Source organism: Pristiophorus japonicus, chromosome 12 (genome assembly GCF_044704955.1).
Source record: "Pristiophorus japonicus isolate sPriJap1 chromosome 12, sPriJap1.hap1, whole genome shotgun sequence".
Classification (NCBI taxonomy): domain Eukaryota; kingdom Metazoa; phylum Chordata; class Chondrichthyes; family Pristiophoridae; genus Pristiophorus; species Pristiophorus japonicus.
This window is the reverse complement of record NC_091988.1, coordinates 173786691-173805518: the sequence shown is the minus strand read 5'-3', so window position 1 is coordinate 173805518 and position 18828 is coordinate 173786691. Positions and strand designations below refer to the sequence as shown.

General features: G+C 42.6%; 1 protein-coding gene across 1 annotated transcript in view; it reads right to left on the bottom strand.

The window, feature by feature from the left end:
* Window positions 1–1592: 1592 nt before the first annotated feature.
* Window positions 1593–18828, bottom strand: part of npbwr2b (neuropeptides B/W receptor 2b) — a 56891-nt gene continuing 39655 nt past the window's right edge. The window contains exons 2-3 of the mRNA XM_070895071.1: window positions 2708–2920; window positions 1593–2617 (exon numbers count right to left, since the gene is read on the bottom strand). Coding sequence (XP_070751172.1) covers window positions 1593–2606 — 1014 coding nt within the window. The 5' untranslated portion in view covers window positions 2607–2617; window positions 2708–2920. The remainder of the gene's footprint in view (window positions 2618–2707; window positions 2921–18828) is intronic.

Sequence of the window (18828 nt, the reverse complement as noted above, 5' to 3'; positions counted from 1 at the left end):
TCTTTCCTCCCCTCCCCTCCCCATTTCCCTGCCCCTGTACTTGCTTAAAATCTATTACATCGCTAACTTTTTGCAGTTCTGCTGAAAAATCATCGACCTGAAACATTAACTCTGTTCCTCGCTCCACAGATGCTGCCTGATCTGCTGAGTATTTCCAGCATTTTCTGTTTTGCTTTCAGATTTCCAGCATCCGTAGTATCTTGCTTTTGTAGTTTTTTTTGTCAGTCTGTGGTGTGCTCAGCTACATCAACACCACTTGACAAACTATTCTAGATAGATATAATACTCTCTTCATCTTGCACAATGCAGGTTCATTCTCACAGAGGATCATTGGTCAATCGGATTAGTCAACCCAGACTGAGATGATTGATCACAGTTAGCTTGGTGTCTGTCTGTGGATGGTAGCAGGTTTGCCTTCTGTTAAATATTGTGACTCGTTCCTGTCTTGTTACTGTCATATTTGTATTAATTGTAAATAAAACACAAGCATATATTGATGATATATATACTGTCATTTGCAGGTCACACCAGTTGTCGAGTAACTTTTCATGGAATTCTGTTTTTACTTTTATGTGTTTTCAACTTGATTTATTTTTCCAGTAATTTTTATTTCTGTATTTTGCATTCTGCAAACTACTAATGCACGCGGCTTCCAGATGCTGCCATTCTAAAATGAATAAGTGCAAATATAAATCAAGATTGGACAACATACTGTTTTCTAAAAGTGACAATTTTCACTTCAATATACATTTATGTTGTGCAAGACTAATTTTCGACCTTTCGAAATCACTCACTCCGGCGCTCTAGCTGCAAGCTTTCAAATATAAGAAACAAAAACGCATTTGCAGTGACATTTATTTATGATACGATATGAGAGTCAGGACAATGTGAATATCAACAGCACAGCATCTAACATTAGAGAGGCATAGGTTTACACAGTGACCAAATGATATACTGCACGTTACAATAAACAATGTGCAGAAAGTGAAACAACTTTTAGACCGCCTAAAAATTGATGGCGAGCCTCAGAATTCAGTGCATTCAAACATGCAATCTCTCAAACAATGAAGGATAGTGAACGTCTACTCGCTGTTGTGAACTAGTTTAAAAGTACAGCTCGACCCTGCCATGTCATTGTACAAATCTGTAACAGCTACATATGTAACGGTGACGTTAGGTTTCATGCTACAGAAAATATTCACCACATCTCATCCCCTTGCCGTGCTACATAGATCCCCAACATAACTAGAAACGCTCTCACATGTAACAGGCTTTAGCTAGTGTGGCAGAAGGAGGATGCAGGGATGCCTAGTTTAAAAGTTAGCTCCATCTGTAAAATCTGCAGGCTTTAACGCCGCACGTGTGGTCTTACCGTATAGTTATCATTCGCACATCGTGCCATTTAGCATTAGACATTGCATTATCTAAGATTTCCCTTGGGTTTTCGATTCAGCGGAATACTCGGCGCCTGTAACAACAGGTGGCGGCAGAGAACTTTTAACAGTTAATACTGCACTGACTTTTGTGTTATTTAAAATAAAATGAAAACGTTGTAAGAATACCCAGCTTTTCCGGTTAAGCCCCAGCCTTGTCTACGCGGCTCTACATTCCAATAATTTCTTAAAACTTTTCTGGAAACTGTCGTCCAGAAAGGCGTACAGAAAGGGGTTCAGGCAGGAATTGGCGTAACTTAAACTGGTGATAAAGTAGGCGATGCCGATCACAAGCGGCGTCTCTTGGACATCGGTGGTCAAGGCGACAATGGTGGTGAGGTGGAAGGGGGTCCAGCAGAAGAGACACACAGCCAGCACGATGAAGACCATCAGCGTCACCTTCTTCTTTGCCTTGTCCAGGGCTTTGCCGTTGGAGTTCAGGTGCATGTTCCGGAGGCGGTACAGCATCACGCTGTAGAGCAGGCAGATGGTGGAGACGGGGATGGCGAAGCCCAGGATGAGGGTGTAGATGCGGCTGGCTTTTAACCAGGCGCGCTCTGGTTTGGGGAACACCAGCACGCAGCTTTTCCTGTTCATGGGGTCGGTGTAGAGTTGGGCAAAGATGGTGAAGGGCAGGACGATGAGGGTGACCAGCACCCAGACGCAGAGACTGACGATTTTGGCCGCCCGGTACGTGCGGTGCGGCAACTTCTTGGAGCGCACGGTGGCGAGGACCACCAGGTAGCGGTCTATGCTCATGACCGTCAGGAAATAGATGCTGGAGAAAATGTTGTAGTGGTCGATGGACAGGATGAGCTTGCACATGATCTCCCCGAAGGGCCAGTAGTGCAGCAGGTGATCGGCGATGTTGATCGGCAGCACCAGGGTGAAAAGGTCGTCGGCGATGGCCAGATTTAAGATGAACATATTGGTCACTGTCTTCATCTTGGGAGCTTTTAAAATCACGTAGATCACCGCCGTGTTGCCTGTCAGTCCGGCAGCACAGATCACCGAATAGATGACGGGAAGCACAATGTAGAAATCTGGGTAGTGCTCCTGTATGGTGAAGTTGGCGTCTGTACCGTTGTAAAACTCACACACATCCGAGCAAGATCTATTCAGGGTCCCCGCTCCTGAAATATTTTCCATGGTGAATATTCGTCTCAAGGGCATGTGTCCTGAAACTGAAACTACTCAAATATAAGCATCATTATAATAATAAATACAATACAATTTTAATTGCCACTGCTTGCAATACAAAACGCACACACTACCTTTTGTGTCTCCGTTTAATTCAGGCGATGTGGAAACTCCGTCTTCGGCACTCAAGCCAGTTTGTTTCTTGCTTGAACATGCCCCGAGCGAAAGGGAAATTGGTCTTTTCAAGTTGTCATTGCCAACGAACCATGCCCCATTTCACTGACGAGGAAATAACTTTCTTCCGGCCTTCAGTTCATCCTTTCAAGTTGGACTTCAAATGGCATAACCTGGGCAAACATAAAGGCACCGTTACAAGTTACAGCTTATCTTTAAAGGAGTTTAATATTGACGCACCCATGCCGAATGCCCAATAGATATCACGCATTCAATATCAGATAACTATCATTCCCATTCACTCCCAGGTACATATCCACCGTCAGTTTGAGAACTTTCAACAGTTCATGAAATCTGCTGAAAAGGCAAATGGCCGCAGGCAATTGATGGATGGTACACGAGCTCGTTGTTAGTTTGTAAAAGATGCAGCAGTTTGGGGAGGTTGTGGTTGCTCAGCACACAGATGGTAGCAACTTACCAGGGAAGCCTGATCTTGCAGCAGCCAATGTGGGATCTCTCCAGCAGCGTCTCCCAGTGCGTTTGAGAAAGCGCGTCTTGAGATGTGCTGACGTCCAATCCGCTGGGATTTCAGCTGTAACCCCTTGTCTGACAAACCTCGCGTTGTCAAGTTCTCAAAACATCACTCATCCACCATCAATTCCAATAGACCAAATAAACAAAACTTAATCAAATTGTAATGAGGTTTTATTTGAAACAAAGGCGCCGTCCACATTGCATCAGTTTCAAAGTATGGAGAACGAAAAGGAAATCGCTCTTCAAACTTCTGTGCCACAACATTGCTATTATAGTGCGTTAGCATGTGTTAAAACAACTTCCAGCAGCTTGTTTAGAACCACAGGCAAAGGCCCAGTTTTTCTTTCAAATATTTGAAACGATTTCCGATGATCACAAGTTTTCCGTGTCCCCTGTATCCGACAACAGTGGACGTTTCTGTCTCGCCCGGTTAAAGCCGCACATATCCTGTGGTGGTGTTAGTTTGCATCTGGTAAGTATCTGAACCAATTAATTCCAACTCCGAATGACACAGAGTTGTCATTCTCAATACTTTGACAAACCCAATAATATGACAACCATTTGCATCAAAACCTTTGATTAAAACTTGTAAAGTGCACTCACGCTACCGATGGCAGATTTGGGATGAGATGCACATGCAGCTATTTTGGTGTCTAAAAGTATTTAGTAGTAAATGAACTATCTCATATAGATCGTAACTAAAACAACTACACTCTGAAAATGTTAGAAAGCCGCGTGTGACTCGCTATTTTCAAATATCTTCACAATTATTTCTCTTCGCTAGTATTGACGCGTTCGGATGAAAACTGAAACAACTATCCTCCAATCACTTCGAAATGGACCGGTTTGAGGAATCACTGGTATCAACTTTCTGCCCAATTATGGGCAGTATCATTTTTTTTAAAACGCTAATGGAAATGTCAATCTTTGATGCAACCCCAAACCATTGTATCTAATATAAGCTATGATAAAATAGTAAAGGAAATTTATAAAAACAATACCCCCAGGAAAGAATGTAACAGAATCAGATTTCAAAATCGACAACTTATAAAGTATCAGGAAATTTGTGAGTTGAAAAATCAGCTCAAAACAGTCCGACTGTTGGGTAAATGTGCGTCATCGCGTTTAATGACAGTCCTCGAAGCGGACTGCAGTCAGCACAACGCTGTTCAACCATACTGTACCATTATATTAGATACATGTGAATATGGACTAGCCAAGACGAACAATTTGTCAGCGCAATGTGTCTCTCTATCCTCATTTAACTGGTTCAAAATGTTTCTTTCGAACTTTGTAAAACTCTTGCTACTTCCTTTGAAAGCAATTTCTTCAGAACTACTTGTGTCTGTAAAACGTCAATCTATACACAGTACGCAGCCTGAATTGCGTTTATAAGTAGCATTTATTTATATCATTTAGTTCTAAAATGTCTCCCAACATCACGTAAATAGGTTCACAGAATTTAACAGGGATTCTATTAGTTCCGCTCAAGCGAGTCTATAAGGAATGGACAATAATGGGATCGTGAATTTCTGAGATTGCAAACGTCTGGGCCGTACCTCACGTGTGACGTCTCCGAAAGCGAGCCATGGAAAGGAGTGTCTTTGAAATCACATAAAACGACTTTTCTGTTCATCTATATTGTTTCCGTGAGATTTAATTTCTCAAAGACTGCACACATTCCACATGGTGCTAGAAGCCTTCAAAGACTCCGAATTCTTCAGGTGCCCTATAAGGGGTGCTCTGTACGGAGTTCCCTAAATCTGCGGACAGTTTGATGTGCTGTAAAATGTCATCCATTATGCTTATGAGCAACAAATCAATTTGTGTTTAGAGCACCTCCATGTAACTTTGATTCCAAACAGTTGGCAGGATGTAAAACGAGGGTTCAGGATAACCCTGATTCCATTTGTTTGTATACATTCTTCATTAAAAATGTGGAACACGCGGCCACAGGGAGTGGTTGGGGTCAATAATATAGATGCATTGAAGGGGAAGCTAGATAAGCATAGGAGGAAAGAGAACAGATGGTTATGCTGATAGAATTAGATGAGGGCGGATGGGAGGAGGCTCAAGTGGAGCATTAACGCCGGCATGGACTGGTTGGGCGAATACTCTGTTTCTGTGCTGTATATTCTCTGTAATTCTATCTATGTAATACAACAGGGACATGTGCATGATTTTTCTGACGAGCTACAGTTGTGCCTCCACCCACCCTGTTAACCTTCGCAGTACTGAGAGGGGACTTCATTAAAAGGAGACATCAGCATGCTCCTAGCAAGCAACATCATTTACTAATAAGACCAGCTGTGCATTACAAAAATAAAGCCACAATTTTCAAAGTGAAGACAAGAGTGAAAGCAAACACAAATAAGAAGGGCTGATCATATAGGGGAAACCACATCACAGTCACCAAATACAACTTTAAAAAATGGCCTGGGAAAGTAAGAGGGGTGGGGTTATTTATAAAGATTGCCTTTTGAATTCAGTGAGGTAGTCATAAAACAGGTAGAACCGATATCAGTAATTTGTTGGTGAGAAGTGTCTTTGCCTTATAACAGATACCAGTTTTTAACATTTTATGCTTTGTGCTGGAGACTGACTAGTTTTCTTTTTCTTTAATGCTTAGTAAGCAATATTTCTGAAGGGACATCTCTTTAATTTCATTACTTGATATGGAATTTCATTGATATGAAAATGAGTAGTCCATTTGGCCCATTAAACATTTGTCACAGTTTTGTTACAATTGTCTTTTTAAATCCAATTTCTCTGCCCTTTCTCCAGAGCATTTATTTTCCATACATCAATTTCCTTCTGATCACGTCACTTGATTTGGCATCGATAGCCATCTGAGACAATGCATTCTTCATTCTCAAACCTTTGTGTGAAGACATGTTTCCTAGATTTGCTTTCAATGACATTTCTCATTTTAAGATCCAATTTTTCAATTTTGAGCTGATAACTGGAACTGAACATGGAATTACGAGGTGGTTTATAAGGTATTGGTGAGGCCACACCTGGAATACTGCGTGCAGTTTTGATTTCCATATTTACGAAAGGATATACTTGCTTTGGAGACAGTTCAGAGAAGGTTCACTAGGTTGATTCTGGGGATGGGGGGGTTGATTTATGAGGAAAGGTTGAGTAGATTGGGCCTCTGCTCATTCGAATTCAGAAGAATGAGAGGTGATCTTATCGAAACGTATAAGATTATGAGGGGGCTTGACAAAGTGGATGCAGAGAGGATGTTTCCACTGATGGGGCCGACTAGAACTAGAGGGGCATGATCTTAGAATAAGGAGCGGCCCATTTAAAATAGAGATGAGGAGAAATTTCTTCTCTCAGAGGGTTGAAAATCTGTGGAATTCGCTGCCTCAGAGAGCTGTGGAAGCTGGGACATTGAATACATTTAAGACAGAAATAGACAGTTTCTTAAACGATAAGGGGATAAGGGGTTATGGGGAGTGGGTGGGGAAGTGAAGCTGAGACCATGATCAGATCAGCCATGATCTTATTGAATGGCGGAGCAGGCTCAAGGGGCCATATGGCCTACTCCTGTTCTTATTTCTTATGTTCTTATGTTGCTGCAACCTAATTAAATCATGAGGAAAAACCTATTCCAATGTGAAAAAGATAAATCACTAGTAATCATGAAAGAGGGTGCTGGTTTTCAGAAAACAATTAAATTAGGAACATTTGAGCATTTTAAGCAATAAACATACCAAATGTAGGTTTATAAAGGGTCTTCAATCATGATTAGGACATTTCAGAAGGAATTCCATTTGTAAATGCCATGTGATTAACTCACAAATAGGAAAGAAAAGGCCACCAGATAATTGACGTTTATATTCTTACTGCTGAAATTGCAAGTGTAAAATACAGAGGTATTTAATTTGTAAATATATTACTTAGGATAAAAAGAACATTCAATAAGCTTTTGGATCAAATGTCATATTGTGACTATGTGGAATATATTGAGCAATTAGTCTGCTGATGTTATTTTCTTAGTAATTCATTTTCACATTGAAAAAGCTGAACTTAATAAGAATTCAATTGCAAATGAATGTACATTATAGCCAAGATCAAGTAATTGCAAGCAGCAAGAATGTTTTTGTATACCGTGATTAACATTGTCATTATGCTGCACTCCATGGAGTACTACTGTCACTGTTTGAGGAGTAGTAGTCATGTCAGGCTTTACACTTTGCAAGGTCCTAGACAGTATACATCTTAGGGCTCCTTCCCCCTTGACTGGCAATTATAATATTTTTATATGCAATAGTCAACGCTTTCTTATGAGTTATTCAGGTCAGAAACTTGAATAATGCAGGATTGTGCCACTTGAACTAATAAATTGTGCATTGCTACTAACTATTAAGACAATGCTGCAACTGCAACAAAAATGGGCATCAGGCTGTTTTATTATCTAAAAAGGACAATGATTTTCCTGAAAACTCTAGAATCATTCATAAACCACAACTATACTGAGAGTTTCAATTAATTGATAAAAGCCCTAAAATATAATTTAACATCAGATTGTTAGAACTCTTGCTTCCAAGTCAGAAGGTTGTGGGTTGAAGTCCATTATGGATTTGAGCACAAAATATAGGCTGTCACATCAGTGGAGTACTGAGGGAGTGCTGTATTGTCAGGGGTGCCATCTTCTGAATGAGATGTTAAATCAAGGCCCCACCTGCCTGTTCAGGTGAACCTAATAGATCCCATGATACTTCAACACAGAATTATAATTTCTCTTGGTCTACTGGCCAACAGTCCTCCCTAAGCCAACTGAACCAAAAATACATTTATTCATTTGATATTTTTAGAATCTTGCTGTGGTCAAATCTACTGCTATGTTTGCCTTAGTAACAATAGTAACTGGACTTCAAAAGTAATCCATTGGTTTGGATTTTTTCTGAGAACATGAAAAGGTGCTGTGTGAATGTAAATTACTTTCTTTCTCTTTTTCTTTTTTTCTGTTATTTGCTTATTTGTTCTTTCTTCTTAATAATTGTATTGAGTACATATACTGCTCTGATTTAGTTGGACTTACCAATAACTTAAACTTATATGGTGCTCTTTCAGGATGCTTTATAAAGTTCAAGAAAAAAAATGAACCCCCAAACAGGAAGTAGAAAAGACAAACAAAAATATGTTTGGGAGTGTGCAAAATTATGATCGAAAGCAAAGATTTTTTGGAGGCTTTTAAAGAGGAGCAGGTGGAAATGTAGAGGATTTAGTGAATACTTTACAGGGGAAGGGTCTGTTGAAAGAGCAGGCACTGATGGTGGAGCAGAGTAAATGGAGAATGATGAGTAAGTGGACAACGCCTGTAGGGATGTACTGCATGAGGATGTCAATAAGATAGGTTACAATGAAGGCATGGACAGTTTTGAAGATGCGAATTTGGAGCTTGAAATCAATTTGCTGGTATACAGAGAGTCCTGGCAAAGATGGAATGATAAGATTACAGAGCCTTGTGCAGGTACAGACATGGGCATGGCATTATAAATGAGTTGTCAGTTGTTGGAGGATGAAGCCCAGAAGGATAGTGTTGTAGGAGTTTATTTGCAAGGTAATAAAGGCATGAATTCCAGTTCAACAGCATGGTTCAATAGGAAGGGTTGAGAGGGGCATTTTTTTCAGGGAAAAATAAATCCAGTCTTGGAATCAGTTGAGGGAAAGGAAGATGGTCTCATAACAATTAAAACACTAATGTTCCACACCTGGACATAATCTGAGGTGATAGCTGGATGGTTAATGGAGTATAAATCAGAGGTATATTGGTGGTAGTAGAAGCCTTCAGCTTTCACTGAAGGATATACCTGTACATTTTAGAGTGCAGAGGAAATTATTCTTTTTGCTGTCTTTATTGTAGCAAACACACTTAAAAGATCACTGTAGTCCATAGATTAGGTTATTTCACATTTCGCTGAAATCTGAGATAAACCATGACTCAGGGTTAAATAAAAGCCATATGAAACTGGAACCATTCAATTGCTTTTCATGTGTAAGTAATCTGTCTCTATATAGGCATACACAACCCAACTAGTGTGCCTATAATGCTGCCACTGCGTACGTTTTCTATTAGTTTTATGATGGACTTTGATAAGGAATGACAGCCTTCTATGCATACATGCATGGGACACGACTTCATTGATTTCTAATGCCAATGACTTTTCTAATCAGTGAGCAGAACTAATGTTATAGAAGTGTATTACCAATCTCTTAGGAATTAAGAATTGTACTTATATAGCATACTTTCTGGTTTCTCAGCATTTCATACACAATTAATGACTCTGAAGTGCAGGTAGTGTTGTGCAGGAAAACACAATAACCATATTGCACACATCAAGATCCCACAGACAATAGAGAGATATTTTTGGTGGTGTTGGTTGAGGGAAAAATGTTGGACAGACACCGGCAAAACTTCTTGGTCATCTTTGAAAAGTGCCCTTTGATGTTCACCCGAACCACTGAAAAAGGTCCTCAGGACATTTCAAAGCATTCACAACCAATGAATTTGAAATGTAGTTGTTATGCAGAAAAAGGCAGCATCAATGTGCGCACAGCAAAGTCCCACCAAAGAGCAATGAGGTAAATGAGTTTCGGCCAGACAAGGGGGAAGAGTGAGTGCAAAATGCATTTGTGTACTTAAGTTTGAGACCCGGGGTATTTCAACACATGGGTATCATCCACATACTGCCACTCAGCTGCCCGCCCAAAGTGAAAAATGGCATCTGGCCAGCAGGTGAATTTTGGGTAGCTAGAGGCCACTCACTAGCAGCAAAGTAAGGAACACTAGCTAAAAAAATCAGTGTAATGTATTTGGGTCTAAGCTCAGGCAAGTGTATATCATGCAGGGTTACCTGCTTAAGGTTGTGGAGCAGGAGAGGACCTGTGAGTAATAGTCTTGCCCTCTAGTGATCTGGCACCTGTGGAATCCTGTCCCCCTGCCCTAGCTTCTGCACACTTGTGGCAGACATGTGAAGATCCCTAATCTAGCCTACCCTCTAAAGTACATGTTGTGTCAGTATCTGAGCTGGTACTTGCTAGGGTCAGATCGAGTGATGGTGCATCTTCAGGAAGGCTGACCTCTTCTTCCTAGTGGCAGAGCTATCTCCAGATTTTCAGCATCTGGAATGAAAGAGAGGGACAAGGTTTATGTGATGTATGTAGCACTGAAATCACTGACTCCACACAGTCTGGTGTTGTAGTAACTACTGTGACCTTGGTCCTTTATAGTTTAACTCCAGAGTGCCCTTCAGGTGTGGTGGGCAGCCTTTTATACTCTGTCTCGCAGGTACTTTCAGGTCTCCCACCACAGTGCCCCTTGTGGCGCATGTACTATACATTTAATGTACATAGACAATACATAACATCTCACTCCCCCGCCCCCGCAGTTCCAAAAGCAAATTGCCAGTAACCTTGGCCTTGTTCGTCCTGGTTTATTTGTGAGTGTGAGTCCATGACCATCCACTTCCTTCTTCCCCCCCCTCCCCCCCGCCATGTAGAGATTATGCTTGCGATCCAATGCAAGCATGTGGTATTTGCAGTCCTTACATGAGTGATACAAGTACACAAACGTAATCTCCAGTAGAAAGCAGGTACACATAGACAGTACATTTGTATGAGTTGAAGAGTTGTATCAAAAGGTTGCAGGTACACTGAACAGTTATTAATTCCCAGCTCCACTGAGTGAGGTGTGGTGGCGGCATACTGCCCCTTTTTGCCCAAGGTAATGGGGCTGTGCTGAGACAGGGTATGGCAACTGGTGCGTTGCCTCTGTTCTCAGAAAATAATTGCCTTTGTGGCTTGTCTGCAGCCGCTGAACAATTGCATAAATCACATAAAATCAGAAATTGCATTAATCCATTAGTCATGTTAGTCACGGATCCATTAACCCTTTTAACTGTGCATTGTGATATTAACTCTTTTCACCAATCATCTCAATCATTTTAATCACAGTAGCCATTTTAGCATAAAAATATTAACTCTTGTCATAAATCAAGTCATCATACAAATCACAGTAATCATTCTGACTCACTCTTGCCCTTACAAAAGTCTCTTTGTGTAAGACCCCTCTAAGACTCCCGGGTACATTTCCCTTTTAAGACGCCATCTTGTTTTTCCCACGAGGTTTCTACTGGGCGCCACCATTTTAGGTGCTCTGCTGGTGCCTGCTGGAGCAGCCCGTCGAAGCCCTTCTCTCTTCTCTCTTCTCCAGCTCGGTCGGCACTGCTCCTGGTTCCAGCGCCTCTTTCTCACTCTCAGACTTTGCAGGGGAGAGTCGATGGCTGCCGCTGCTCTGCCCAATCCCACACACGCTTCCTTCGCTGCCATCCGATCCAAAGGTGGAGGCTTGCTCTGCCTGTGAACACGGGGGACAGTGGTCTGTAGAGGAATGAAGTCTTTCCAGCTCCCTCGGACTTTCCCCATCCATCTCCTGCCGAGTAGCGTCGGCCCATCGCCTGCAATGATCCACAAAGGTAAGCCGTTCATCTCGCCACCGTAAGATACCTGCACATCCGCTCTGCCAAGAACAGGTATAAGTTCCTTGGTGTAGGTGCACAGCTTCGCCGTGACCGGGACCAGCTTAGGTCGTGCAGCTGGGTTGATCCACAGTTTATCAAAAGTTTCCTGACTCATCAGCGACTGACCCGGCCCCGTGTCCACTTCCATACTCACTAGGATTCCGTTAATCTTGACTTCCATAATCACTGGGGCCGAATCGTCGGTACATGTATACAGTCCTAATGCATCATCTTCTTCTACCTGGGGTTGGGATGCCCGTCGAGCCAAACCCCAATGCTCCTCGCTGGATAGCAGATCATCTACCATCTCCTCAGCCGCACGGTGAGTCGTGTTTCTTTTGCACATACGCTGAAGGTGGCCTTTCGTGTGGCAGGTATTGCACGTATACTCCGCAAACCTGCACCGGTGAGCCCCATGGCTTCCTCCGCAGCGCCAGCATGGTGCTACTCGATTAGCCCCCCTCGGCGGACTCTGAGTTCCAGGACCCTGAGGTCCGTGCTCTCTGCCCTGGGCAGAGCCACATTCTGCAGTTTTGTCCGTGACGGATGCTATCCTGTGAATAGTACCTGCCGGGTTCGAGACCGTGTGGATCATCTGCCTGGTGCTGCAAGTCGAGGTCATAAATGCCCGGCTGATGTTGATGACTTGCTGCAGGCTGACTGTAGGTTCAGTAGATAGCAGCTTGTGAAGGAGACCCTCATGGCCAATCCCCATAACAAAGACGTCTCGCAACGCCTCGTTAAGGTGTGTGCCAAAATCGCACGGCGCCGCAAGTCTCCTGATGTCCGCAGCATATTTTGTGACATCCTGGTCCTCAGGTCTGCAGTGATGGTAGAATTTGTGCCTGGCCGTGAGGATGCTCTCCTTCGGTTTCAGTTGGTTACGAATGAATTCAATCAGCTCCTCATATGACTTGTCCTTGGCGCTTGCGGGTGCCAACAAATCCCTGACGAGACGGTAAACCTCATTGCCACAACTGGACAGCAATATCGCCTTACGCTTCTCTATCAGTGCGTTTGTGAACCCTGTCAGGTCGTTTGCTATAAAATAGTACTCGAGCCTTTCCGTAAATGCATCCCAGTCATTACCCTTTGTGAAATCCTTTAGCGTGCCCAAAGTAGCCATGGTTGTGTGAAGAGCTCGTCCGTGTCCTCGTCGCCAATTTATGATGTATGTAGCACTCAAATCACTGACTCCACACAGTCTGGTGTTGTAGTAACTGCTGTGACCTTGGTCCTTTATTGTGTAACTCCAGAGTGCCCCTCAGGTGTGGTGGGCAGCCTTTTATACTCTGTCTCGCAGGTACTTTCGAGTCTCCCACCACAGTGCCCCTTGTGGCGCACCATTGTAACTATACATTTAATGTACATGGACAATACATAACAGTTTAGCTTTCAGTGTGAATCAAGAACAGAAAAAGATATTGCTAGTAAAACAGCTACAGTTGGTCATGCAGAGTGTTTAGATGGAGATAGAAGTAAGAAGGGAGAAAGAAGATCAGAACGTGAAGAAACTCTGCACAACGTCTCCTCCAGCATCGGCACATGCCACGGCCATGACTCTCCCTGTGCCCATGATGGCCAGCACATTTTCTTCCATGGGGGAGAAGATGTGCAGGCAGATTCAGGTTCCTCCTGTGGAAACAAGTTGGGCATGACCTTCTCCTGAATGAAAGAAGGGATTGTGAAAGTGACATCTTTGTGAGGTGTTTAGAGAATGTGCCTGTTATGGTGAAATAGTCCAATGAGGTCATTGAACTTCTTTTGGGAGCTAAGCTCTGTTACCTCTTCCCACTGGCGGCGAAGTTGTTGCCTGGAGGGCTTTTGGTCCCAGGGAAAGAACAGGATTTGCCTACTCCTGTCCACCACCAGGACCCAGGGCCTCCAATGCAGCATCAGAGAATCTGGGTACCCTCTTTGGACCTCTTCCAGGCATTGTTTTCAATATCAGGTTTCCTTGTTGTTTGTAGCCAAAGTGCACTTCCCCCTTAAGAGCTACTGGCTGCCTTTAACTGGCATCAGTAACATCTGATTTCCTGCTCCTTCAAACAGGTGTGTAGCCAATGAATAGCGCTGGTAGGATTGGTTGCATGCCGGAATCATTATCATGAGCTGCCAGCACCAATCCCAGGGACCATGACGGTGCAATCAAATTTCTAGGCCAACATCTCCTTTGAAGACACCAATTTATAATGCAGAATGGTATCACACAACAAGTAAAGGTCTTACTCTAATTCTATGCACATTACCATTGTTGACTCTGGTCTTTATTTCAATTAAATTATCAGTAAAAACAACATAATTTCTTTGAAGAGCATAAAGATTTGCGGTATAGATTTACAGTTTTGTTTTGCTAACATGTAAAATCGCAGGTGTTATTTCTGTCTGCTCCATGTAACTATCCATCCCCTGCACACTGCACTATGAAGTCTGGCAATACTTACTTTTCATGACGTTTTTTTGGTAGGCAAGGCAGAAGGAACAGAAAGCTGCAGGTGATAGTTCAATACTATTAAATTGGCTTGAATGTTACAAATACATGGCATATTTTTGGACTTTTTTCGAAATTATTTACAATTTCACTACACTTGCGTTTTCATAAATCTCCTAGCAGGATAGTTGGTGTTTGCTTAATACTTATTTGCCTGTATAATCTAATTAATAACAACATAGTTAATGTTATAAATATTAACGAAACCCGAGGGGTTCATTTAATATAAATACATCAGCTTTCAGCATTAGTCTCAGCATCATAAATTCATGCAAGCATGATGTACTATTCTCATTTTGTTAATGGTTTTAAAGCTATTTGCGCTATATAGATATATACAGTTTTATGTTGATAGGCTAGACTCCTGGGCCTCGACATTAACCCCCCCTACAATGGGCAGGAGATGATCGGGGAGGGGATTTAAAGAATTAAATATGGGGAACGTGTTCTCAACACGCCGCGCACGCCACTATTTTTATGGCAGCAGATATCGGGGCATCCAAGTGTCCCACCATGGAGAGGCAGAACAGTTTATTAACATATTTAAATTGTACTTCCACAGTGCAATTGGGAGCTTAATTTAACAAGTGAAAGAGAGGTGGGAGCTGACAGCTCAAAAAGCTAAGAGCATTTTCCAGCAATCCTTGTGGGCCAGGGGGAGGAGGTGTCTTCCTCCAGGCTTCTCGAGGAAGCCTTTGGCCTCCCCACTGCCGAACGCGGCTTCTCTCTTCCTCCCTGCCGCATTTGTCAACCACCCCCCAACCCCACAGTCCTAATGGCATCTCTCTTCCTCCCTGCCGCATTTGTCAACCACCCCCCAAACCCACAGTCCTAATGGCATCTCTCTTCCTCCCTGCTGCGATCGCCGACCTTCCCCTGACCATCGCCCCCCACCTCCCCCACCCCACTGCTCGATTATCATGGACAAGCCACAAGAAGCCCTCGACTGTGGTCTCCTGCCACGAATTTTCCCTCCCAGCTGGCACTCAAATTGTTAATTTGGCCACGTTGAAGGCGGGAAATGAAAGAAAAGAATGAAATTAAGCCCTGCCGTTAAGTTCGGCAGGACCTCCATGTCTCTGGCTTTGCTGGGTTTTTCTGCTATTTTTGGCCTTCCCCCCCCACAACCTCCTAGCCTGCCCATAAATATCGGGCCCCTTATGTGTAAGGAAAATATTTTTACCATACAAAATTAGAAAGCCAAGGTACCTTACTCTTGAAGTGACATTGTCAAGGAACATTAATTAGATGTGAACTTGAATGAATCCGAAGGGCTGAATTTTCTCATAGATGGATTCACCACTGGAAGCACATGAGAATTGTTCTTCAACCCACCAGTGTTATACAGCCACTAACCAATCAAATTTTCCTCAGTGCTTCCTTCAGTTGAGTTATTACTGTCTGTAATCTGGCAATGAAGCACCATCTTTTAAGTCTGAAGAGAAGGAAACCCACAAGGTGCATGATTCAGGCCTATGAAGGAGTTGACCTTGGCCGTGAATACCACCTCGCAACAGTAAGGATTGTCTTCTGAAACCTGTATTGTATTCCATATTATGGCATGCAAACTGACTACACAACTTGCTACTTTCTTCTTAAAGGGGAAATGGCCCACAATCAACAGCAAAGAAGTATCACCTCAATCGGTCAGGCAGAGTCAGCATGGATTTATGAAGGGGAAGTCATGTTTGACAAATTTGCTGGAATTCTTTGAGGATATAACGAACAGGGTGGATAAAGGGGAACCAGTGGATGTGATGTATTTGGACGAGCAGAAGGCATTTGACAAGGTGCCACATAAAAGGTTACTGCACAAGATAAAAGTTCACGGGGTTGGGGGTAATAGATTAGCATGGATAAAGGATTGGCTAACTAACTGAAAACAGAATCGGGTAAATAGTTCATTCTCTGGTTGGCAACCAGTAACTAGTGGGGTGCCACAGGGATCAGTGCTGGGATCCCAACTATTTACAATCTATATTAACGACTTGGAAGAAGGGACTGAGTGTAACGTAGCCAAGTTTGCTGATGATACAAAGATGGGAGGAAAAGCAATGTGTGAGGAGGACACAAAAAATCTGCAAAAGGACATAGGCAGGCTAAGTGAGTGGGCAAAAATTTGGCAGATGGAGTATAATGTCGGAAAGTATGAGGCCATGCACTTTGGCAGAAAAAAATCAAAGAGCAAGTTATTATTTAAATGGAGAAAGATTGCAAAGTGCTGCAGTACAGCGGGACCTGGGCGTACTTTTGCATGAAACACAAAAGGATAGTATGCAGGTGCAGCAAGTGATCAGGAAGGCCAATGGAATCTTGGCCTTTATTGTAAAGGGGATGGAGTATAAAAGCAGGCAAGTCTTGCTACAGTTATACAGGGTATTGGTGAGGCCACATCTGGAATAGTGCGTGCAGTTTTGGTTTCCATATTTACGAAAGGATATACTTGCTTTGGAGGCAGTTCAGAGAAGGTTTACTAGGTTGATTCCGCAGATGAGGGGTTGACTTATGAGGAAAGGGTGAGTAGGTTGGGCCTCTACTCATTGGAATTCAGAAGAATGAAAGGTGATCTTATCGAAACGTATAAGATTATGAGGGGCTTGACAAGATGGATGCAGAGAGGATGTTTCCACTGATTGGGGAGACTAGAGCTAGAGGGCATGATCATAGAATTAGGGGTCGCCCATTTAAAACAGAGATGGGGAGAAATTTCTTCTCTTAGAGGGTTGTAAATCTGTGGAATTCGCTGCCTCAGCGAGCAGTGGAAGCTAGGACATTGAATAAATTTAAGACAGAAATAGACATTTTTTTAAACGATAAGGGGATAAGGGGTTAGGGGGAGCAGGCAGGGAAGTGGAGCTGAGACCATGATCAAATCAGCCATGATCTTATTGAATGGCGGAGCAGGCTTGAGGGGCCCTATGGCCTACTCCTGTTTCTTATGTTCTTATGTAATCTCCCAAGGGTCTTGCTGCAAATAATCAGTCAAACTCTTGCCACTATAGAAGTAGGAAGCTAAGATTGAAAAGGAACACAAGAGTAAACTTTGTGAGGGAACTGCAGCCTTCTCAAGCATTACCATGTCGCCTCTCTCTCTGCCTTTAAGACCTTCCTTAAAACCCATCTCTTTGACTAAGGGAGGTGCAGTTTTCATTGGTGGTGTGTCAAAAGCATGATGTGGAGCAGCAAGGCAATGTTGACCAGAACATCCTGCTTTTCTGATACTACAGTTAAGGTGTTTACTGAAGAAATCAGAGTCAGGAAGGAGGCCCTGTTTCCCTCTGACAGTAGACAGGTGCCATGATAAATAAGTCAGCATGCAAGGAGAGAAGTGACTGATCATGTCATAGTAACTCATTCTGAGGACCAAAGGAAGCTGCAATGGGATATTGATAAAATGGTGGCATGGACAAAAATGTGGTGGATGGAATGATATCAGTAAATGTGAGATGGTACATTTTGGTTAAAAAGAGTAAGAATTATTATTCAATGGTGGACGGCTGGTTGATATCGACAAACAAAGGCATTTGGGGTTGAGGATCACAAGACTTTAATAGCAGCACTCAAGTCGATTTAATGGCCAAAAGAAAACTAATGGAACATTGAGTTTTATGGCAAGCGGTATAGAAGATAATAATCGAGATGTAATGATGAATCTCTACAAAGCCTTAGTAAGATCACAGATGCGTAGTTTTGGGTCCCACACTATGGTCATGAAATTCCTCAGAGCTGGACCCACTCTGCCTTCACATTGCCAGAAGTGCAGCAGAAATTCCACTTACATGCCCAAACAGGGTTTAGGCCACATTTCTGATGAAGTTACTTCAGCGGAGTGAGACCAACTGCAAGGAATTTCCCAGCGCACAGGAAAGATGTTGAGGCATTTAAACATTCTTTAAACATTCGTGAGATTTCACGTGGCGAACTGTTGAATTGTGACACCCCATTCACAAAAAGTTGGAGATAATGGAAAGAATTCAGAGAAAAACAATGAATAGTCTTGTATCATGGAGCTACGAAGAGAGACCATGGAAGATAAACTATTATTATTGGAAAATAGTGTTCAGTAAGATCTTACATGTTTTAAAATTAATGAAGGGAGTAGACATATTGTTCTAGAGAGATATTTTCACAAAAAATTGATGTAGTTTTAATTTTTTTTAATTCATGCACAGGACGTGGAAAGGCCAGCATTTATTGCCCATCGCTAATTGCCCTCGAGAAGGTGGTAATGAGCCGCATTCCTGAATACAACTGGTATTGCTAGGCCATTTCAGAGGGACTGTTAAGGCTCAACCACGTTGCTGTGGGTCTGGAATCACAAATAGGCCAGACCAGGTAAGGACGGCAGGTTTCCTTCCCTAAAGGACATTAATGAACCTGATTGGTTTTTAAGACAATCCAGTAGTTTCATAGAACCATTACTGATTATAGCTTTTATTGCAGATTTAACTGAATTTAAATTCTCCAGCTGCCATATTTGCATTAGGCCACAAGTTAATGGATAGTTTCTTGACATAGAATT